Source organism: Herpailurus yagouaroundi, unplaced genomic scaffold (genome assembly GCF_014898765.1).
Source record: "Herpailurus yagouaroundi ecotype Mexico unplaced genomic scaffold, PumYag 100, whole genome shotgun sequence".
Taxonomy (NCBI): domain Eukaryota; kingdom Metazoa; phylum Chordata; class Mammalia; order Carnivora; family Felidae; genus Herpailurus; species Herpailurus yagouaroundi.
Window position 1 is genome coordinate 13,549,709 of NW_024412391.1, and position 24,812 is coordinate 13,574,520.

Sequence of the window (24,812 nt, forward strand, 5' to 3'; positions counted from 1 at the left end):
ACTACATTCAGCTTTCTTTAAAAGAGGTTCATAAATTTCATCAAATTGAGAATCACGACAATAAAAGATGATTTAAGGAACTCAAACAGCTTAATTGAGTATCTGATTACCCATTTCACCTTTTCCAAAAAGGCCTAGCACCTCATCTTAATGATTAACTTTAAGCATCTCCAAAATAAACACATTAATTTTAAATGACACAAAGACTATAAAAAACAATTAAATTTTCAAGTTAATTCCCACTTATAGCCATCTGTGAAGTGAAAGAAGTAGGCAATTTCAAGGCAAGTAACACCTGTGTTCTACTCTCAAGAAACTGAACCATCTATGGTGCACCTGGATGGCTCATTCAGACGAGCACGCAACTCTTGATCTCAGAGTCGTAAGTTCAAGTCCCACAATGGGTGTGCAGATCACTAAAGAAATAATAATAAACTGAAAAGAGGGAGGGAGGGAGGGAGGAAGGGAGGAAGGGAGGAAGGAAGGAAGGGGGGAATAAACTGAATCATCTAACATTCTGCATCTACAACAGGAAAGCTTCTCCAAGTTCCAAGGGTAGACAGGTCAAAGCCACAATTCTCACCTCTCTCCAGTCCCACAAACAACATCAGTAGTAGCAGTGGCAACCTGGCTAACCATGGAAGTGACCCTCACAGTGGTTGTAAACAGAGGGCAGGCAGAGCCAGGGCGTGGGGACAAGACCACACCTTAAGGAAAGCTTTCTCCAAATGGGACAGAAAGTCGCATGCTTTTTTAACATCTGCACGCCCCCCCACCCCCCACCCCACAGTGACATATCCCTATCTCCCTCTCATCACTCCTTTTGGGTCCTAAGTACTAGGTATTTTTGTATGTGTGTATTTTTAATCTAATAAATGTATGCACGTTCTTTCAGAAAACGCTGAAAAACAAACTTTACATTAAAGGGCAAAATCATCATTTCAGGTATTATTTTTATCAAGTGCTAATAACATGTGAGCTGTTGTCCCAGGCCTTGTGGATAAGTGACAGTTACTAAGTTCTCCCTTCTCACTGACTACAGGGGAGGAAGGAACCATTGACTCAAACAAGTCTTCCGCATCTAAGTGCTGGGCACAGGGTTCAGTGCCAAGGATGCAAGTACGAACACCACACGAGCGAAACCAAACTTAGCCCATTTCCAGCTGCTGGAACTGCTTGCACACTAACGTCAAACCTCAAATGTAAGATATAAAAGTAACAAAGATAACATTTACCTGGAAGTAAATGGACATGGTTCCTATAAACCTTTTCCTCCAATATAAAGCTATTAATTTCCTGCTTACCTCAACTATCCTAAGAAACAGAGCCTTCAAACCTAGTGACTGGTCACAGTAATTTGTCTGTTTATAAAATCAATTAGAGCATAGATTTATCCAGTCATCTTTTTTTTTTTTTTTAATTTTTTTTTTTCAACGTTTATTTATTTTTGGGACAGAGAGAGACAGAGCATGAACGGGGGAGGGGCAGAGAGAGAGGGAGACACAGAATCGGAAACAGGCTCCAGGCTCTGAGCCATCAGCCCAGAGCCCGACGCGGGGCTCGAACTCACGGACCGTGAGATCGTGACCTGGCTGAAGTCGGATGCTTAACCGACTGCGCCACCCAGGCGCCCCTCCAGTCATCTTTTACATACCAACTACTGCTCTCGTCTCCGTTTCTCCCTCAATTACGTCACCTCATCCTCTTGCCCGGATTTACTCACAATTGCAAACCTAGCTCCACACGCCTCCCTCCCCTGGATACAGGATGTGTAAACATCGCCGATGTTTACAGTGCTGCTACCCGGTGTTAAGAAAAAGTCCATTCCAATTCTAAATGATAGGAAAAATATATAATACATTTCATGAATATTTCCATAACAAAAATGGACAAGTTATTTTTAGAGCATTGATAAATGAAGGTATCAATTAACAGGAAAGTTCAGGTGTATACCTGGGATACATGAGGCGGTAAAGTTAGTACCTACTTGTGTGCAGTGATATGTGTCTATATGTGAGTATAATACACCCTTCTACAGACACAGATGGGCACGAGCTTCACTCCAGACTAAAACCTACAATTATTTTCTCAATTTTAACCCAAAAATATGTTTTCAGTTAAAAACAGGGTAATAAGTGGCATGCCATTTTAACTCTGGAAAACATAACCTACTGACTTTATTATGAAAGCCAAAAGGACTCTCAAAACTCCATCAATACATTTTTAGAAAGTCAATGGACTGCAAAACTATTTTCATAGACCCGTCTCTCTAAAATTTTCCCCTGGGCTTCAATTTTCTCCTTTGTGAACACTAACCCAAAGGCAAGTAACTCTGGAAATGACTTTTGGTTTTTCTCTTGTTCCTTTATGAAAGGACTTAGTCTCAAGAGTTCAAGAGAAACAAGTACACCCACTCATTCAAGTAACTAGAGACATGAAGCACCACAGAAAGGAGGTGCTATTATAGAACACGGCCTCTGTTTCCATTTCAGAAGAAATAAAGTTGAGCAAGTGTTAGTACCTCCAAAGAGTTCTGAATATCTCTAAGGAAGTATTTTTGAAAACAAACACTAAAATCAAAATTAGATTGTTCTTATCAATTTTGTAATTCATATGAATGTTCTGAACTGCTTTATTTTGAAAGAAACATCAGAAGCTATTTTTCTTTTTATACATACATGATTACAAATTTTTTTATGTTTACCTTTCAGACAGAGAGACAGAGACACAGAGAGAGAGAGACAGACAGACAGACAGACAGAGAGCGGGTGTGGGGCACTGAGAGGGAGACACAGAATCCGAAGCAGGCTCTGTCAGCACAGAGGCCGACGTGGAGCTCGAACTCACCAACTGTGAGATCATGACCTGAGCCGAAGTCGGACGCTCAACAGACTGAGTCACCCAGGCGTCCCCTACAAATTTTTATTTTAAATATATTTAGAATCACTCATGGCTGAGCTGTCAAAGACAGCTGGCATACACAAAATCCTTTCCGGCATAAGACAATACCCCCACAATTACTAACTGCATGTTGTGATTGAATGGGGTTTGCCAGTGACTAACCACCTGGTGGCAAACAGGAAAACTATAAAGCAAACTACACCAAAAACATTCCCTACCACCGTAACCCTAAGGACTTTCTGGCCGTTAATCATCCATCCATCTAGTAAGGACCTACTTATATGTGCTTGACTTTAATACACCATGAAAAGTTTGGGTTTTGTGGCTTTTTTTTTTTTTTTTTTTTAAGGATTAGAAGACCCAAAAACTTATTAAACATTTGCTTTTTAATTAGAACTTCCTTCCACTCCTTCACTTAACAGTGTGTCCAACTACGGCCGAACTTCACAGGGGCGGCTCCTATGGCTGATTTTAGTGTCAAACTACAACTTGACAGAGGTGAGCCGAACTTTAAGTTGTAAATCTAGTAACGACTAGGTTTGCCTCTATAACCCCAACGCCTGGCACAGTACCCGGCAAAGAGCAAGGGTTCGTAAAAGTTTGTTAAGTCAAACTGAGCTGAGAAATTGCTGTCCACGATAATATGCCCTTAGTCAGAAAATGTAACTGAATAATGAAACAGGGGAATGGCTGGCAAAGTAATTCTCTGTCGTTCTAAGATCGGCCTGAACATACAGAAAGAATAATGAACGATTCAGAGGGTATAAACGTCAAAAACAGTAATGGTCTCAAATGATAGATCAAGAGTGAAGCCATGTAGTACAAAAAAAGGGAAACTAAAATGTAGGCAGTGGGAAAAAGAAGAGAAAAAGAACTGAAAGATAAAAAAGAAAACAGACCAAAAAAGAAAAAAAATTAGCAGACAAAATAGGAAATAAATAACACAACAGGGTCCAGCACTTTCCTTATGCCCCCACAGACAAATATGGACACCAAAATCCATGGGGCTGAAATCCATGGGGCTCTCTATGAGCGAGAGAGCATCCAAGGAAACAAGGTCAAATCAAGTATTAAGCCAGGATGCAGAAAGTAAATGGATTAGCTTAAAAAATAACTCTTTATTGCTTATCAGTTTATGAAGGTATTACAGGTTTTTTAAATATATATTAAAAAATAATCTACTTATACTGTAGCACTTTCCAAAACAGCTAACAGCAAAGAGTCTATCTGTCCATCCATCCCTACCCCCCTACATATACACACATTCATACATACAAAAACGTACACATGCTCTTTTTCAACATTATTTGGATCATCCTATATAGAATTTTAGATCCTGGGGTTTCGTTTCAGCAGCAAACATTTTGCTATTTCATTAAAAGTAATCTTCAGGGGCGCCTGGGTAGCGCAGTCGGTTAAGCGTCCGACTTCAGCCAGGTCACGATCTTGCAGTCCGTGAGTTCGAGCCCCGCGTCGGGCTCTGGGCTGATGGCTCAGAGCCTGGAGCCTGTTTCCGATTCTGTGTCTCCCTCTCTCTCTGCCCCTCGCCCGTTCATGCTCTGTCTCTCTCTGTCCCAAAAATAAATAAACGTTGAAAAAAAAAATTTAAAAAAAAAAAGTAATCTTCAGAAGCATCATCAATAATTATATTACTACTGAAGTAATAATACATGCTCATGATGGATACACTCACAGTCCTGAGGATATGAACTAAGTCCTTATTTCCTATTTCCTATCTACCATTTCCACTTCTCATAGCTAATTCCTTTTATCAGTGTCAGTATTATCCTTCCAGGAATTTTCTTTATAGAAACACACATTTATGTCTACATATAAAGGATACATATTTAAATATATATTCTCTCAATTCTTACACAAATAGGTTCATCCTGTACACACTGTTTTTCAATTGGCTTTTTTTAGACCCAATAATGTATCTTAGAAATCTTTCCCTATCTGCACAGAGATCTTTCTCGTTTATTTAAGAATTACATGGCATTTGGGGCGCCTGGGTGGCGCAGTCGGTTAAGTGTCCGACTTCAGCCAGGTCACAGTCTCGCGGTCCGTGAGTTCGAGCCCCGCGTCGGGCTCTGGGCTGATGGCTCAGAGCCTGGGGCCTGTTTCCGATTCTGTGTCTCCCTCTCTCTCTGCCCCTTCCCCGTTCATGCTCTGTCTCTCTCTGTCCCAAAAATAAATAAACGTTGAAAAAAAAAATTTTAAAAAAAGAATTACATGGCATGGATACGCCATAATTCATTTCACTATATGCCTCTTGATGAACATCTAAACTGTATTTTTTTGTTGTTGTTCTTACCAACAACATTCCAATGAATATCCTTTTACATATATTTTCATGATATGGTACTATTTTGTAGGATATGGGCCAAGAAAGCCTCCTCCACATACATTCTCTTAATTTTTTTCTAATGCTAGTAAAGTTTTATCATGTGATTTTTAAACTGAGTTAGAATTTTTCATATATAATAACAAGTAGGCATCTAAATTTATTTTTCTTTAGCCAAATGTCTCAACACTAATTTCTAAGCAGCCATCATTCCCTCTACTTACTTGAATTATTGTTTAAAAATATTAAAGTTCCATATATCCCGCATCTGTTTCTAAATTCTATTTTGTTATACCAATCTGATTTCCTTTTTTTTTTTTTTTTTTTAAACATTTACTCATTTTTGAGAGATAGAGAGTGACTGTAGGAGGGGCAGAGAGAGAGGGAGACACAGAATCTGAAGCAGCTCCAGGCTCCAAGCTGTCAGCACACAACCCAAGGCAAGGCTTGAACCCACGGACCATGAGACCATGACCTGAGCTGAAGTCGCACGCTTACCTGACTGAGCCACGCAGGTGCCTCCCCAATATGATTTTCTATTTGCATACCTGCACTGTTTTGATTAGTTTGATAATACATTTTAATATTAGATACGAAAAGCCTCCCTTAATACTGCCCTTCAATTTTTTTTAAATAGTTCTTATTTACTTATCCTTCTATGTGAACTACAGATCTGACAATTTCAAAAAAACCCAACTGGGATTTAACTGGAACTGACATCTTTGAGTTAAGAATGTGGAAGTTCTCTCCATTTATTTAGGTCTTGTTTCATATCCTCCAAATACCATTTTTATTATTTTTTCCATGGAGCCATGTAACTTCCTTTTATTACACCTACTAGTTGTCTATTTCTACTTCAAAAATACGTATGTGCCCAGGTGCCTGGGTGGCTCAGTTGGTTAAGCATCTGACTTCGGCTCAGATCACGATCTCACAGTTCGTGAGTTCAAGCCCCTCATCGGGCTCTGTGCTGACAGCTCAGAGCCTGGGGCCTGCTTCAGATTCTGTCTCCTTCTTTCTCTCTCTGCCCCTCCCCCTCTTGTGCTCTGTGTCTGTCTCTCAAAAATAAATAAACGTTAAACAAAAAATTTTTAAAAATATGTATGTGCCTTCGGGTGATTTTTTTTGTTGTTTTCTGTGAGAGTAGAAATTTGTTGTTGGGTGTTTATGTGTTTGTTTCTGGATACCAGCAGTTAGAACAGTCTTTGTATTTGGAAAGACTCTCGACTGTCTAGGTCAATGCAAAAAAGAAAGAGGGCCCAACTTCCTACTGTACCAGCTGAAGGAGGCCAGACATGGCTCAGGCTCAACAAACTGGATGCTTCTACCCAGGACTTCAAATCCTGAGGAGATAAAGACAGATGCAGGGACACTTACAGAACACTGGCACAAGAATACAAACTCCAGCAGCTGCAGGCATGGTGACAAAGACAACAACCCAACCAGCCCCTTCCCTGGGTTTGTCGACGGGGTGCGCTCAGCTGCTTCATCTCTCCTGGTCCCTCCTGGGTGTTAGAGCCTGATTGCACAGCCTTCCTTCCCTTCGGCTCTATGACCTACCGCCTTACCACTTTCCACTTAATTCCCTTTCTTGTTTGAGTTATCAGGATTGATTTCTGCTACTTGCAATCTAGAATATTAGCTAATAAATCATCCTTGTACTAGAGAATATTTTATTTGCTTCCCCTCTAGTGATTTTCCATAGAGAAATCTGTAGGGGCGCCTGGGTGGTTCAGTCGGTTGGACGTCCGACTCTTGATTTCGGCTCAGGTCATGATCTCGCGGTTCATGGGATTGAGGCCTCTGTCGGGCTCTGTGCCGACAGCACAGAGATTGCTTCGGATTCTTTCTCTCCTCTCTCACGTGCTCTCTCTCCCAAAATAAATATATAAACATTAAAAAAAAAAAAATCTTGGGACGCCTAGGTGGCTCAGTCGGTTAAGCATCCTAGTTCACCTCATGATCTCATGGTTTGTGAGTTCAAGCTTTGCATCGGGCTCTGTGCTGACAGTTCAGAGCCTGGAGCCTGCTTGGGATTCTGTCTCCCTCTCTTTCTGGCCCTCCCTTGCTAACACGGCCTCTTTTCTCTCACTCTCAAAAATAAACATTTAATGGGGCGCCTGGGTGGCTCAGTCGGCTAAGCGTCCAACTTCGGCTCAGGTCATGATCTCACAGTTTGTGAGTTCGAGCCCCGCATCGGGCTCTGTGGTGACAGCTCAGAGCCTGGAGCCTGCTTCAAATTCTATGTCTCCCTCTCTCTCTGCTCCTCCCCTGCTCATGCTCGGTCTCTCTCTCTCCTTCAAAAATAAATAAAAACATTAAAAAATAATAATAATAATAAACGTTTAAAAAAATTTTTTAAATTAAAAAAAAGACATCTTTAAATATAGATATCTAGGTTAATAAACACAAAATTAAATTAAACATTTTCTCCAATTATTCAAATCCAAAACAACTTCTGACTTATCTTACACAAGAATTCACCACTCCTTTTTATCTCCTGACTGTCCAAATTTCCCAGTCTCTAATGTAAGATAGGGATAGAATTCCTGTTTATTATAGAGTATTCTTTTACCACATAGACCTTTTTCAAAAATAGCTTCAGCTTATATTTTTGATCTTATAAAAATGTATTTGTCAGTTTTTTATATGCACATTTACATATTTAATGGTGTGTGGTCCTTACAGTAGTTTCAAACCACTACAACTTTAATGCTGTCAAGTTGCTGATTGTGGTTTGTATCTTAGAGTTCATCTTTGCATACTAGTTCTTTTTGTTGTTACTTTATATCTGAGAACATCTTGCTGCTGCCCATGCTTAACTGTGTCCACTTGGCTGGGTATAGAAACCTTTGGTCCCCATTCTTCCCTATTCAACACTTTGTAAGACTCTGTTCTGCTATCTTCTGGTATTCTGTGTTCAGCAAATCCTGGTGATCCTGATTTTTGCTCCTCTTTACCAGGCCTGGGTTCAACCGTATAAAACAGAAATCTCATTGGGGCACCTGGGTGGCTCAGTCAGTTAAGCATCCGACTTCAGCTCAGGGCATGATCTCACGGTTCATGGGTTCGAGCCCCGCGTGGGACTCTTTGCTGAAAGCTCAGGGCCTGGAGCCTGCTTCACATTCTGTCTGCCTCTCTCTCTGCCCCTCGCCCACTTGCACTCTGTCGCTCTCTCAAAAATAAACAAACATTAAAAAAATAAAAAACAGAGGACTCAAAACAGCAGTGGCCTGAGCACAATAAAAAAATTTTCCTCCCTCTCATATGAAAGATGTAACCCATTCAGACTATAAAGGAGGATCCATGCTACTACAGAGTTCAGGATGTGCTTCCATCCTCAAGGTCACCTAGTATCCAAGACAGCTTGATGGCACCAATCCACGTCCTTGACAAGAAGTAAAGGCAGGCAAGGGAAGGGTAAGATAGTGAGTGTACCAGTTTGGCTGGCACCTTTAGAGAACCTTCCCAGGAGCCCTGATTCAAAAGCTTGCGAGCAGAAGTCTCCCGAACCACCTTTAGCTATGTGGGAGGATGGGAAGTACAGCCCGTGAGCTGCCAGGAACAAAATAAGGGTTGTCATGAAAAATGAAGAAGGGCCAAATGGATATCAGGTGGGCAAATAACTCTCTGTCACAGGAGACAATTTTTCTTCCTAGTCCTCACAGAATTTTTTTTACAATTCATAAATATCTCCTGATCGTACCTAAGAACAAGATTTTTCATTAATCTCATCTTAAATCCTTTTGATTTTCAGACCAAGGTCTTTTTGGGTTTTTTTCTCCTGTTTAAGTGGGCTTCTTTATTTACATTGTAATTATTATCCATTTGCTAGGGCTGCCACGATAAGGTACCCCAGCCTGGGTGGCTTAACCAACAGAAATGCATTTTCTTACAGTTCTGAAGGCAGGAAGTCGAGATCAAGAAGTTGGGACTTGGTTTCTTCTGACGACTCTCTCCTTGCCTCGTAGATGGTATCTCAGCACGAGATCTTCACAGGATCTTCCCTCTGGGTGAGTCTGTATCCAAATTTCTTCTTAAATAGACAACAGTCATACCGGAGCAGGACCCACCCTAATGGCCTCATTTTAACTTATGTACCTCTTAAAAGACCCTATCTCCAAACTAGTCACAGTCGGAGGTACTTGCAGTTAGGTCTTGAAGACCTAAATTTTAGGGGGGGGGACACAATTCAGCCCAAAACACTATCATGTTAGTGTTGTTCTACAGAGTAACTAAAATCACTATTCTCCAACTTTCGTATTCACTATCTTTCTTTTATCATCCTGTCTTTATCCTCTGTATGATGAGGAAACTTTTCCCTCCTTATCACTGCTTCAAGTCTTCTCCCCAGTGCTTGAAACAAAGATTGAATTTCCCTACTTTGTCTCATTTGTTCTTATACTTTGTTCATGTTTAGTTCATTCTTTCTGCATCTCTACCAATTCCATTCTTACAGCTCTCCATTACCCTCTCACAGAAGCTATATGCTTGCTGCATACAGCCACAGAGTAAGCACATTCAACAATAAGCACATATTTTGGTGGTTGACTAATCCAGGCTAGGCAGCCCAGGTGATCTTAGCTCAGTTCCACAGAGCTCTCATCCTCCTCCGGGCCTGATGCCATCCCGGCAACAGCAAAGACACAAGAGGGCATGCTCCCTGCCGCAAGCCCATTTCGAGCCCCTCTTTGTGGCACATGCTTAACAATAAGCAAAAGCAAGACCCCACCCCACCCCACCCAAAAAAAAAAATCACAAAAAAATCAAAGAACAGGAAATATACCTTTCTCACTACACTGGAGGAAGGAGCAGTAATTTTGAATAATCTCATCTATCACATCCTCCTGTATCCTTTGGAAAACTCCAGCTTAAGCATCTTAAATTTTCCTGTTTTGATTTATAAACTTATTTCAAATAAATGCTCTTCTCTGAGACTTCAAGGTAATGCTTATTCTCCCTTATGTTATAGAATACTTTCACAGAACCCAGAGTATTTTTGGATTTTTTTTAATCCTTACATGGGAAGGAATCTATTCATACCTGCTATTTACCACCACACACTGTGGAAGGAATTGCCTTAACACCGCCCCCACCCAACACTACTTTCCACTACGGAACTAACATTCTATTCAGATACAGTGTTGAAGTTACTTCTCGGGTACATAACCCTCAGCTCAATTTGTGTGCCTGGCAGAAGATTTTCTAGGGCCCATCTGCGGAAACGAGATAGAAACTTCTCTTTCTGTCAGGCTCTTGGACTAAATTGAAGCATCACACACAAAGTTGGCAATTTTTGTCTGAAGAGGATAGGACTTCAAAGGCTTCCTTCCCAGCATGCACTGCTTCCAGTGCTCCTCTTGTCTGTAGCTGGATGAAAAAGTACGAGCACATGTATTTTGACAGGTACAGCTCAACTGCCCTCTGAGATCTGAGAGCTATTTTCAAGGAACGTTGGAAGGACTACGACATGCACAGCTATCTGGTACATGTTAATAACGTCAGTAGTCTACTGTCTTAACTGTCCTAAGACCTGGTCTTACTTCCTACCAGGTCTAAACTAACCCAGTGAATTTCTTGAGTCCACACCCAGGCCCTTAAGTACAGGACTATGCTACGATCAAGCCCAGGGATAAAAGAAAAGTGTTCTCTCTGAAGCGCCCCTGAACTATTCCAGAAAGAAGACTGTCTACAGCTGAACATGACCCCTAAGTAACAAAGAATCTTATAACTTCAGTCCATACACATATTTCTTAATTAGGCCAGCTGTACTGTATAACTTAAGGATCTTTTTCTCTCCCTTGTGAGATATATCAGAATATCTCTGATCCAGCACACACACAGGCCCACAGTACATGTTTCTTATCCATCCTTACATAAAAAGGTCATAGTAAGTGTGCAATGAAGGAATGAAGAAACTTGGGATGACAGCCTTTCAGAACATGGAGTATTTGCTATTACAAAACCATCTTATAGTTTCAGGGACAGTATGTTGAAAAGCAAGAAGCAAAACCAAGAAGCAAATCAAGTACAACAGTCTTCTGGGAAACAAATAACGGTCCTTGAACTTCTCCACTGCCACAAGACACTGTAGTGAAGAGGCTCTTTAACCAACCTCACTCTCCCTTTCTCCTTGTTACGCTGCACAACTCGGCTGGTGGATCTGATGTACAGGTGCCGGTGCAGTTCATCTATGAGAACCAAGTGGAGGTTCATCTTCTTGCTGTGAAGCTCCAGCCTGAGGTCGCTCAGTCCTTCCACCTGGAGCAGGGGGCCCTCCAAAGACTCCACTGCTGACACCTGAAGAGAGAATAAAAAATGATTAAGTGGGACAACTACAAAACCTACCAATATTAGAAACACAAGAGACTATTTCTAAAAGAAAAAGAGAATTTATATGAACCCTACCAGCATACATCAGACTTTGAAGAGTATCACGTGGTTAGGCCTAGTTGTGCCTTTGAAGGTGCACCATCTAAGAGACATAGTGAAGGAAACAATCTTGTTAAAGATAAACATTTGCAGCAACGTGGATGGAACTGGGAGGTATCATGCTGAGTGAAATAAGTCGGCCGGAGAAGGATAGATATCATGTTTTCACTCATATGTGGATCCTGAGAAAGTTAACAGAAGGCCATGGGGGAGGGGAAGGGGAAAATAAACAGTTACAAACAGAGAGGGAGGGAGGCAAACCACGAGAGACTTTTAAATACAGAGAACAAACTGATGGGGGGGTGGGGGAGAGGGGAAAGTGGGTGATGGGCAGTAAGGAGGGCACTTGTTGGCATGAGCACTGGGTGTTGTATGGAAGCCAATTTGACGATAAATTAAAATAAAAAAAGAATAGAGGAAAATTTTTCACTGAAAAAAAAAAAAAGATAAACATAAAGGTATCTAAAGCACCACAGAGCTGTATGTATCATTTATTCCCGCACACACTGCCTGTTAACAGACACAAGTGTGATGGCCTCCCTGACCACATGATGTCATTCATTTCCTCACAAGAAGTCCACATACTAATGACTGAAATCAACTTTTAATCACATTTAGCTTTTTAAGACTAAGACTAAATAAAAGCACACTACATGAGGGGCACCTGGGTGGCTCAGTCGGTTGAGCGTCCGACTTCCGCTCAGGTCATGATCTCGCGGTCCGTGAGTTCGAGCCCCGCGCCGGGCTCTGTGCTGACAGCTCAGAGCCTGGAGCCTGTTTCAGATTCTGTGTCTCCCTCTCTCTCTGACCCTTCCCTGTTCATGCTCCATCTCTGTCTCAAAAATAAATAAATGTTTAAAATATAAAAATAAAACATAAGAGAAGCACACTACGTGAATGTTTAAATAATTCTCACTGTGATCATGAGGCAGAGCTTGGTTAGCCTAAGTCTACATGTGTGCCTACATACAGACAGGCTCTTGCTCGCTCTTCTTTGTACACACATACACAGAGGTAAATGCATTTTTGACATGAAAGCTACGAGCAGAAAATAACAGTCATCGCCTCTCCTTGACCTGATCCAGTTCGACAGAAGAAATGGGATATGAACGGTGAAGAGAAGATAAACTACAGAGAAGGAAACACTCCTGGTGTGAAGTGCAATTTGGGAGATTTTAAGACAGAAGAGATTGGGTGAATAAAAATGGAATAGGAATACCTCCAACAAATGAAGATGAGGGCCTCGGGGAGTGTGGAACAACTCACTTTGAGAACCAAAGTAGTAACTGTAAAGGGGGGGAAATAAAGTATGTTTCATATGATCCCATTTACCCATGGATATAATATTCTATTTGTCTTTCCATAAAGATCTAGATTTTTTTTTTTTTAATTTTTTTTTTTCAACGTTTATTTATTTTTGGGACAGAGAGAGACAGAGCATGAACGGGGGAGGGGCAGAGAGAGAGGGAGACACAGAATCGGAAACAGGCTCCAGGCTCCGAGCCATCAGCCCAGAGCCCGATGCGGGGCTCGAACTCACGGACCGCGAGATCGTGACCTGGCTGAAGTCGGACGCTTAACCGACTGCGCCACCCAGGCGCCCCAAGATCTAGATTTTTAAAAATCTTTTTCATGTTTATTTATTTTTGAGAAAGAGAAAAAGAGAGAGAGAGAGAGAGATCGCAAGCAGAGGAGCAGAGAGAGAGGGAGACACAGAATCCGAAGCAGGCTCCAGGCTCCAACCTGTCAGCACAGAGCCCGACGTGGGGCTTGAACTCAAGAACCACAAGATCATGACCTGAGCCAAATTCGCACGCTTAACCTACCGAGCGACCCAGGCACCCCAAGATCTAGATTTTTTACAGAAAATAACAAGGTGAAGAATATACTCTTACTATTCCTTAGGAGAAAAATAAAAGCAAGAGAGAAACACAAAGAAGAAAATAATAATAAGGAAAGGGGAAAAAATAGTTTCAAACAGAGAGGGAGGCAAAATAAGAGACTCTTAAATACAGAGAACAAACTGAGGGTTGACGGGGGTGGGCCGCTGGGGGGTAAGGAAAATGGGTGATGGGCACTGAGGAGGGCACTTGTTGGGATGAGCACTGGGTGTTGTATGTAAGCGATGAATCACGGGAATCTACTCCCGAAACCAAGAGCACACGGTATACACTGTATGTTAGCTAACTTGACAATACACTATATTGAGTAAAAATAAAACAAAACAAAACAAAACAAAACAAAATAATAGTAATAGAAGTAGTAGTGTAGTAGGAGTAGTAATAGAAAAGAGAGGACTACAAGCTGAACTCAGAGGGAGAAGAGCCCTACCCAGCTCCCCAAAGGGATTCCTGGGCTATGACTACTCCCTGCTTAGGTTATACTTGTAAATATCCCTGAAAGGTACAGAGAAAGGCAATAACTAGTAATACTTCAAGGTACAAAGAGTGGATGTAATTAGGGAGATAAACATGCTCCTAAAAAGTAAGGCATTTAAATAAAAGCAATAGATAACGAAATCCATGAAACGTATCAATGATCAAAAGTGCTGATCACAGACCTACACCAGTGCACAACGTCACTGAGGAGCACGTGGGCAGCGAATACAGCAAGTCTGGGAGCCGCCAAATACAAAGTGGCCTGAGGTGGGGGAGGAAAATGCAACGGCTTACCCACAAACACAGCACTTGTTTTGTGATGTGCTATATAATCAAATGTCAGTAGCAAGTAAGTCTCCTTAAGTTAACCAAGCAAGAAGGAAGGAATGAAAAAGTGGCAAGCCCTCAGCCAGCTCTGCCCCCGGAAGCCTGCCAGTTCATTTTCATGCTGACCCATAACTGCCCCTGTGACAAGAGCCCCTGGGCCTCATGCGAGCTGCCAACAATTCCAAATGGAAAAGCAGCCTCGCAAAATGACCACTGTGTCCCCAAGGAGGAAAAACAACAACAAATTCATTTACACTTATGCTCTAAAATGGATTTTAACTCGGGTCTGTAACAGAGAAAAGAGGATGCATTAACCTTTAGTGACATCGAGATCCAGAAAATGAAAAATAATTTGGTAAGCCACTGGCCCATCATGTAGCCTTATCCCTTAAGGTAATTAAATCCAGCTGAGATATTTAAGCTTAAAAACCACCCACTGCACATCCACACTCAATTTGTTTGTAGGAATTTGCATGAAGATTTTTAACCCAAACAGTTCATGTTCCCAAAACAAAATTATAGGATAATGTCAACCTTCAAAGCTACTTAATTGAAGTTTGTTTTTGTTTTTGTTTTTTTAATATAAGTAAAGCACTTAACACAGTGCCTGGCACATACTGAGTGCTCAATGGAATTAGACATGAGATTTTTAACAGAATCTATTTATTGTGTGGTTAAAGAAATCTCACGGGGTGTTACTAACATGTGCTAATGCTACTGTTTTCAGTAAAGTGTTGTTTCCATTACAAGCATTTGGATGACAAATTTTCTGAATATGTCTTCTTGACCCAAAATACAAGTACAATTTATATATATATAATCAAGAGTAATTTTACAATTTCAAAGATTTGAAAACCATACCACAGGGAAGACAGCACGCTTATTTTTATATGAAAATACAGTGCTCCAATTTCCTGGCCTTCACTTATTAAAAGCTATAATTATGAAAGCTAGGCAAGGGCACTGTCTTCCCCCACTCTAACCTTACTGAGTGGTACTAAAACGGATTTTAAGAAAATAGTTATCAGTGCAACATGTGATCTCTAGAACATCAGTTTATAGAAACCTGACATTTATCTTACCTGGTTTCAAGAAGCCTGTAGCATAACGTTTATACATAAGCAAAACTTGGTGAGGCAGAAAACAGCCAATCCATTCAAACATCACTGATGGTCAATTCTGCTGTATGGGGGATGGGGGAAACCTGGTTTCCAGGCATTTACTAACATTCAGGCTTTATTAGAAATCATTAAATATCTTTGGGGTGGCTGGCTGGTTCAATTGGTACAGCATGCAACTCTTGATCTCAGGGTTGTAAGTTCAAGCCCCACATTGGGTCCAGAGATTAAAGATAAAATCTTAAAATATATATATATATATTTAATATACATCCACGTTTAGATATGCATAACTACTGGTAAAAACACAACTAAAGAGTTTGGGTTTTTTTTTAATGTGGTCATTTTATGAATCATTTCACTGTTTCCCAAATTTAATGTCTACAGAGCACTTTTTTTTTATTTAATGTTTATTTATTTTTGAGACAGAGATTGACAGAGCATGAACGAGGAAGAGTCAGAGAGAGAGGGAGACACAGAATCTGAAGTAGGCTCCAGGCTCTGAGCTGTCAGCACAGAGCCCGATGCGGGGCTCGAACTCATGGACCGTGAGATCATGACCTGAGCCAAAGTCGGCCGCTTAATCGACTGAGCCACCCAGGCGCCCCTACAGAGCACTTTTTAAATAACACTAATGAACCATTAACAAGAATTCAAGAGATGAGGTTGGATTAAAGTAGCAACAAAATGGTCTCACAGGTGAGTTACTATGAGAAATTACTGAAACTGGGTTCTTAAATGTGACATACAACATCAGATAAATATATATTCTTACCAAACAAGGCATACCAGATGAAAAATCAAATAGACAGCATTCAGGACAACAGTTCACTAGTAAATGCTGTCTATACATCTACTCACAGATGGAATAACACGCATTCATACCCCAAATGATGTCTAGATGACCCTCTAGAAATCTCAGACAGGCCACACCATTTCTTAAGGGTAGATGACCATATAATGAACCAATTAAATGTATTTGGAAGTTTTCTTATACATATTTTCAGAAATAAAATTGGAGGGTTGAGGGAATTTTTTCATATAACATCTATTATTACCCAAAAGAACATTAGTGTTCTACTCACCACAGTTGGAAATGGCTTTGATAACAGAACTCTGCTTTGGAGTTGAAAAATATTTCCTTTAGGATAAACTTAAAAAAAGGGAGGGGGGGACACCTGTGTGGCTCAGTTGGTTAAGCGTCTGACTCTTAATTTCGGTTCAGGTCATGATCTCACCATTCATGAGATCAAGCCTGGTGTCAGGCTCTATACGGACAGTGCGGAACCTGCTTGGGATTCTGTCTCCCTCTCTCTCTGCTCTTCCCCCACTTGCATGCACGTGCTCTCTCTCAAAATAAACTTAAAAAAAAAAAAAAGCAAGAAAAATATTTCCTTTAGGATTATGAAAATAAGCAAGCATTCACCAAATGTTTTCATACATGATACTGAACAGGACGGCATGTTTTGCTATTAGAAACCTATGCACTGAAGAACAAAGAAAACCCAAAAACTGTTTCCATAACTCAGTAAGTATGCAACAGTTACATTTAAAATGTACACAATCAAGAAGTGTCTGGTATTTCAACAAAGTTTACCGTGAGTTGAGAGATAAGTTTACAACAAAAGCCATCTTTGTAATTACGAACTACAGAGCCCTTAAATTTTCTTTCCCAAATGTCTATTTCTCAATTTCCTTCTAGCTTATTTTTTTAATGTTTATTTATTTTTGAGAGAGAGAGACAGCACAAGTGGGGGAGGAGGAGAGAGAGAGGAAGACACAGAATCCGAAGCAGACTCTAGGCTCTGAGCTGTCAGCACAAAGCCCAACGCAGAGCTCGAACTCATGAACCACGAGATCATAACCTGAGCCGAAGTCGGATGCTTAATCGACAGAGCCACCCAGGTACCCTTCAATTTCCTTCTAGTTTAAAGTAGGAAGTTATTATTTCATAGTTAAGTGTTCATCTTCTGCTAGCCTCACTCAAGTTGATTAGGTAAAAAGATCTAGTTTTGTGCTTTAATATGAACCACCTGAAATGTTTTGGAGGAAAGTTGGCCATTCTCAACATTCAGTTGGCTTCACTGAAGAAAGACTGGTTTATTATCATTTTTATATTATTATTTCAGTTGGGGGAGAGGAGAGACACAATGGCAACTGACATTAGTAGCCATCTAACTAAACCACCTGCCGGCTAAGGAAAATGCTTATTTTGGCAATAATGTTCCCTAAAGAAAGCAAATGTGTTGCCACTGTTGAGTCTAGAACAAGTATTTCCTTCAGGACTCTCATAATTAAATGGTTCCAAAATGTTTTATCACTTTTCTATAGGTCTGTATGCCTCCCTTAAGGAAGTACTTTTCGAGTAAGACATAACCATTCTGCAAATGTTGCCTTGGCTCAACTTACAGAAGCGTATCTTTTTAGATATGAAATTAGGCTATTCCAGAGAATGGATACCCTCTCCCTTCCTATACCACCATGAGTTAAACCTGTTGAACAGACTCAACTAAGAACGCCAAAAAACCTTGGCTATGAGCAACAAAAGAAGCAGGCCTTGGAATCTGACATTTACTTAGTGCCCAGGCCACTGGCCAGCTGCCACCTGGGCCCCTGAGCTGCTAGAAGGCAACCTCTGGTGGCTTCAGCCCTGCTCCTCAAGACAGCCCTATACCCAGAAGTATCCACATAGAGGGCTCAAGGAGTCCTAGATGGGCATAAGAAGTATTCCTCTGGACGCAGAATGAGCCAAACCCACCTTTACAAAAGCAGGAAAGATGTTTATCACCAAGAACTCCAGATCAATCACTTACCAAACATTGTCATTTTGCTATACCACAGTGCCCAAAGCAGTAGTTTGGTTATCAGACAGAAATTTTTAAAAACCCCAAAACCAAAACAACAACAAAAACAACAACAACACACAGCTTTAAGCCCCTCCCCCAAACAAAATCACAGTCTTTTTCATGTATTAGTTTGAAATCGGAACCTTAGGAAACTGTTTCTTACAAGTCAAAAATGATCCAGTATTGGCTGTTTCATATGGTTTAACCCAACAGTTTTAGGAGATCTGAAAGCTTTGGTGCATCTAGGACATCACAGTGCTGTTTGTAGAACACTGTGGCCTTGATAGAACCTGTGTTCTACAGGGTTAACTGCAGCAGAGAATCTAGGAAAATTTCAACTAGCAGAATATTATATATGTGTGCGACATAAAACCACAAACATGTGACCCCCAAAGGATTTTGCTGATCAAAATCCTGTTAAATATAAACTTAGTAACAACCTCCACTCGGCTTGTGTTTAAAACGTGACAGCAGCCACCACAGGGGACATATGTAGAAGATGGCTTAGACTGCTCTTCATACAAAAATGGTTAGGGGAGCGGGGGAGGGAAGTCGGGAGGCAGGGTAAGGGGCATAGAAAGCAGAATAAGGGAATGCCTGCAAGGCTTAGAGGAGTCTTCGGGGATCTATAGGAAAAACAGAATCCCTGATCCCAGCTTTACTGGAGAAGATTTGGCTCCCTAGGGTTCTGCTTTGCCACAGCCTGCAGGCCTCCGAGCTATTGACAGTTGGAACTTAAGACAGACTTCCCAAGAAAGCTGCATCACAGGAGCAAGGCCAAGCGCCTGGAGCATGAATACTTTTTTCCACCCTAAGTCCTCAGCCTGCAGCCAACCCAGTGATCCAATCAGGCAATCAAAAATGCCCATTCTTAAAGTCATCTGTGAACAGAATATTGATCAGCCCCATTCAGGTGCCCCTTCTCCCTCCAGAAACCCGATACCTATAATGCAGACTCAGCATGCTCTCACCATTAAAAACAGGATGCTGTCTACTTCCATTCTGCTTTCATTACTGCTACGGTTATTACATGTTTTTATTTAATAAACCTTCATCAGTTCAAATGAAGGGCTGTTATTAGTTGTGCTAACAGCCAATGATAATGCTCCAGAGAGATATCAGTGCTTGTTGGTGCATTAGCAAAGAGAGGAGAAGGGCTGAGGTCAAGCATGTGTCAATGTAAATGAGGTGATATTAGGTAGTAAAGGCTTAATGCAATAGACTGCCGGGGAGCTAATGGAATTTACAGGATACAGCAAATGAGATGAAGTTATTGATAAGTGAATGAGTGGAGGGGGGGGCCTGTAAGATAAAGTGCTGTCAAAGAAAAGCCCATTTACTTGTGAATTTCTTCTTTAAACTATCTTCCCAACTATCTTAGAAAACAAAACTCACAAGAGATCAAATGTGACTTCTGATTTTAACAAAGAGCTCATCCTACCACTGCTGTGACACATAGACTTGGTTTAAAAGCATTACCATTTGACTAAGCTCTTTCTTAAGTCTTCTTTGGGGATCCCCCCCAATTTCTTGGTTTTCGTTTTTTCTTAAACATCAGGGCCTTCTACCACAAATAATTCCCATAATTTAAGCAGAAATCTTTGGGGTTTTTTTCCTCTTGTCAAGTAGGGATGGTCAGATCTAAGATATTCCATAAGCCCAAGTCTAAAAGAATGACAGTATCTGAGAAATGAAATGTTGAGTTTTCTATTACAAGAGACATTTAAAGGCTGTCAGGACTGAAGTCCTACCCCAATTTCACAGATTAAGGAAAAAAAAAAGGGGGGGGGGGGCCTAAGGCCCAGGAATGTATTTTTCTTAACCTTTATTTTTAATTCCCAATTATAAAAATACATGATCAAGAAAACTCAAAAAACACAAAATCCCAAAGGAAAAAGATGGTCCACATTTCACTACTCAGGTAAAATATGTTTTAATCTGATTCCTTCCAAATGATTTCCATACAAAGTTTTGAAAAAGTATTATTATTTTTAAATAGGCTTTTTCCATTTGGCAATACATTGGGAACATCTGCCCATTACCAAATATATTTTTAGCATTCATACTACTCCATAAAATGAATATTCCCCAAATGATTTAAACCACTTCCCCATACAAAGTAGTTGCTATATTCTTTTACTTTCACAAATCTTTCTGTGATAATTATCCTTGTATAGATTTTTTATCACATAATTAAAATGCTCAACTCTTAACATTCTAGAAGTAGAATTCCAAGTCCAAAGTAATGCACATATTTAGGGCTTCTAATACATAATGCCAAATTTGGAGTCTTATTTGTTCTAAATCAACTTACAACAGATCAGTTCATAATTACTTTCCTGATGAAATTAAACATACCTAACACCTTAAGTGAAAGTTAAAATGTCAATTGCTTATGGGCAAGATTGTGCGCGCGCGCACACACACACACACACACAATGGGGAGCCTGGGTGGCTCAGATGGATAAGCAGCTGACTCTTGGTTTCAGCTCAGGTTATGATCTCAAAGTTTTTGAGTTCAAGCCCCACATCAGGCTCTGTGCTGACAGCACAAAGCCTGCTTGGGATTCTCTGTCTCCCTCTCTGCCCCTCCCCTGCTCAGTCTGTCTGTCTCTCTCTCTCTCTCTCCCTCAAAATAAATACATAAACTTTAAAAAAAAATCCTTCTTTGTGCCTAATCTAATGGTCCCTCCAATTCTCAGTTCCCATCAGTGCTCCATAAAGACAGCACTAAATCCTAGGTTCCTACTCCAAAATACAAGGGAAGAGACCACTAGGAAAGACATCCTCATTTGACAAGGGTCCCAAAGCCACTTACTTCTGTCATCTTATTTGTTATTCTGGGACAAGAACAAGTTACAGAACAATTATCTTAGGAGTTGGCAAAGGAGGTCTCTGAGAGTCACGTCAGGCTCACACTTCAATCAAGACAAATTCCCAATCCATTAGAAATGCCCAGCACTTACACAGTTCTTTACTAACATCAACTGTTAAAATCCCACAAAGGAATGTGAGAGGAAGAGCTAGGAACAACAAGTAATTAGTACTGGGACAAATCACAGAGAAAACATACTTCAACAAGCTCCTATCTGGTCAAGCCAAGCAAAAGCTACTGATTCACCTTCCCCAGTCATCGTCAAGGTGAGACAGAGGGCTCCCATCAACATGCGTGGTCACCTGCAGCTACTTATACATATATAGGGTCCCCATCTGGCCACACAATGACCAAACAGAAACCTGTTTGAGGAAGTCCATATGTGAGGCTGAAACCTGGAATATGACAGAGGAGGTCAGCAAAGGCCTCGTGTATTACTCCTGCCTTAGTTTATTCCTCATACAGGCGAAAGTATATAAAAGTGCATGTGCACACAGGTGATCTGATTAATGCATTAGTGATGGTAGCACCAGGAGAGAGAGAAAGGCTTCTCAGTATAAACAAGTCCCAGATGATAGATGACCGCTTTTCTCTTAACCTGGCACTTTGTCATAGTGATGATGACGCTACTTACACCTTCTTAAATTTGTCTATTGCCTTATATTTTACAAAGCACTGTAACCTTACCAAATTTCACTTTTATTCTCACAGCCTGTCTACAATCTAGATAGGGTATTTGTAGATCCACTCTAGAGAAGAGAATACTACAGAACAGAGAGAGACAGTGATTTGTCTAAGCTCGCAGAACTAGGGAGTTGTTGAGTCAGGACTAGAATTAAGAACGTCTGGCTTCCAAACCCATTCTGTTTGCACTACACCACCGATGTACCTAGCCACCACTCGTCAGTAAGTAAATCTGTGCCCCAATTTCAACCCATGAAATCCCAGTGCAATTCCAATAAGAAACCACAGGAAGAAAGCAGCAGGCAGAGCACCAAGAAGGCAGCCCTGAAGAGTTCAAGTCCACCCAAACCTGGAGGGTGTCTAATTTAACCACTCAACACCATTCCTACTGACCAAATAATCAGGCTATAAAATCAGAGTAAGGGCCAAATACTTGTCAGCCCTACCCAAAACCTGCAACAGAGGATGGCAACAAAGCAACTCCACACTACAGTATTTCTACAAAAATGTACCAATCACTGTGCAAAGTCTGTCTTGTGCAAATACAGTAAAACCTTGGTTTGTGAGCACAATTCCCTCTGGAAACATGCTTATAATCCAAAGCACTTTTATATCAAAGCGGATTTCAAGAACCACTGGCTCAGTTGTGATCATGTGACATTCAGCATCACGTACGACTCATACTGCAAGACATCACTCATTGATCAAGTTAAAATGTATTAGAAATGTTTGCTCATCTTGCAGTACACTCACAGAACAAGTAACTCACAGTCCAAGGTTTTACTCGTACTTGGTTTCTAACCCCTCAAAACTGGTATCAAAAGACATCAGAGACAACTAGTTTTACTCTGTTAAGTGGCACAGGATATACCCTAGATCTACAGTTCCACATTTAACTGTACAATGGAATCACCTGAAGAATGTCAAATTACTGAAGGTAGTGTACCACCATCAGAGACTTCAATGTCATCAGTGTAGGGTGTGACCTGGGCTTTAGATTTCTTCAAGAAGGTCCCTAATGTGCAGAGTTTGGGAATCACTGCCCTACAGCCAAGCGAGTCAACTGAAAACTGCTGAATGAGGTTTAGTGTAATATAACAAAATTTCTATTTGCTTTAAAATAAAAGAGGCAAAAGCAGATAAAAGAACAAAGTAAAAGGGAAGGAAAGCTAATACAATAACCGGATGCTTTTCAAACAGTGTGCTACCCTAGCCTTCAAAAACAAATATAAATAAAAAAGGGCATTGGACATGAACACAAATAATTGTTTACAAGCCCTGTGCTTTTACTCTCCAGGAAAAAAATAAAGCTGCCACATTAGGCCTACTCATATAATTTTAGACAACTACCAAGATTTCTTGTTTAATACCTTTATTTTCAGCTCTTCCTAAACCTTTCTGAAAAGATCAGATGTAGGCATTTGAAGGACTGAAGGGGTCCCAAATGCAGCTAGAAGCAACTATAGCTGACCACCTTATTTATAGAGCAAACCATACTACCCTACCTCCATCCCCAATTTTCCTGATCCCCAATTTCTTGTTATGCTCATCATGATATGAGACTCTTTAATTGTTCACTGTCTCTCCCTATTAGCATGTAAGCTCCTTCAAGGTTAAGGGCACACATTCAGATATATTTCCCAGCAACTGGAAGTCATCGACAATGGCATCATACCATTCTTTGTAAGTCTACCAAAACATGTGCTCCATTCTTTCCTGTTATTAGTACAGAATATTGGCAATGGTCTTTCAAATCAATATTCTACACTAGAAATAGATGGGCTTAATGGTGGCTATTTCATTATTGATCACGGATATATTTTTTAACGTGTAGAGAAATCTATATGGAATATTGAAACATTTTTGCAGTCACTTACCACTTTCAGGTTAAGTCCAATAAGTTCACTAGAATGTTCCAGCTCTCGATATTTATAGAGTTTTCACCTCAATACCATTCCCACAGTCATAATGAGAAAAAACAGTCCTGGGAGATCTTAGAAACTCTCAGATCAGATGAAAGGGATGTACACTTTGCCCCCTTTTTCTTTCTTGTGCATTAATCATTTGATAGTAGATGCATGATCACCCCTTCCCTGCCCATAATATGAGAAAAGAAGAATTTGTCTATTTGCTAATGACACAGTTCTAATGGCAGCATAAAGAACAAGCTCGCTGGTCCACTGGTCCTGCCATCTAAGCACTGACAGAAAAAAATAGCTTAACATCAACTTCTTTATAACACTACAATCAACATTATTGATAAGTACCCTCCAATAGTGAACTGGCTTATATCTACTTACAATACTAGCAGAAAAACACACTTAGTTACCTAAGAGTCGATTTTGCAACAAACTGATCCTAGATAGTTTACTGACAAATTGCATTGCTATGAACATATCGTTGAAGTAAGCCAAAAGGGCGATTGACACAGAATCTGAAATTTGCCCATGTCAAATCCCAAATATATGGGAAAGAACTTTGGGGTCCTGATCATCCTTCCTTCTGTGCATGTGTTAGATCAGACTAGCCTTGTTTTCAGAGAAAAATCTTTTTTTTTTAAGATTTTATTTTTAAGTAATCTTTACACCCAAACGTGGGGCTTGAACTCACAACCCTGACATCAAGCTCCACCAACTGAGCCAGCCAGGCACCCGTTTTCAGAGAAAAATCTTATCTAGGCCTGCAGGAACTCCTTGGACTACATAAAATGTGGGGTAGTCTTTCATTTAGATAGATGTCCATTTAAGGGAAGAAGGAATCCATAATGCCTAACCTAGCCAGCCCTACTCCAACTCTTAACAGTTCAGAACAAGTCCACTTCCGAACACTTTGCGAACTTCTCACGTGGGAGCAATCACCATTATTCTTCTTACGGTATCCATTAAAGTAATCAATTCACTATAAATA

At 40.6% G+C, this 24,812-nt stretch overlaps 1 protein-coding gene across 2 annotated transcripts in view; it reads right to left on the reverse strand.

The window, feature by feature from the left end:
- The window catches only part of EXOC4 (exocyst complex component 4), a 762,629-nt gene that overhangs the window by 698,706 nt on the left and 39,111 nt on the right, over nt 1-24,812 (reverse strand). For both annotated transcript variants that reach the window (XM_040471923.1, XM_040471924.1), the window contains exon 4: nt 11,361-11,545. In XM_040471923.1, coding sequence (XP_040327857.1) covers nt 11,361-11,545 — 185 coding nt within the window. The remainder of the gene's footprint in view (nt 1-11,360; nt 11,546-24,812) is intronic.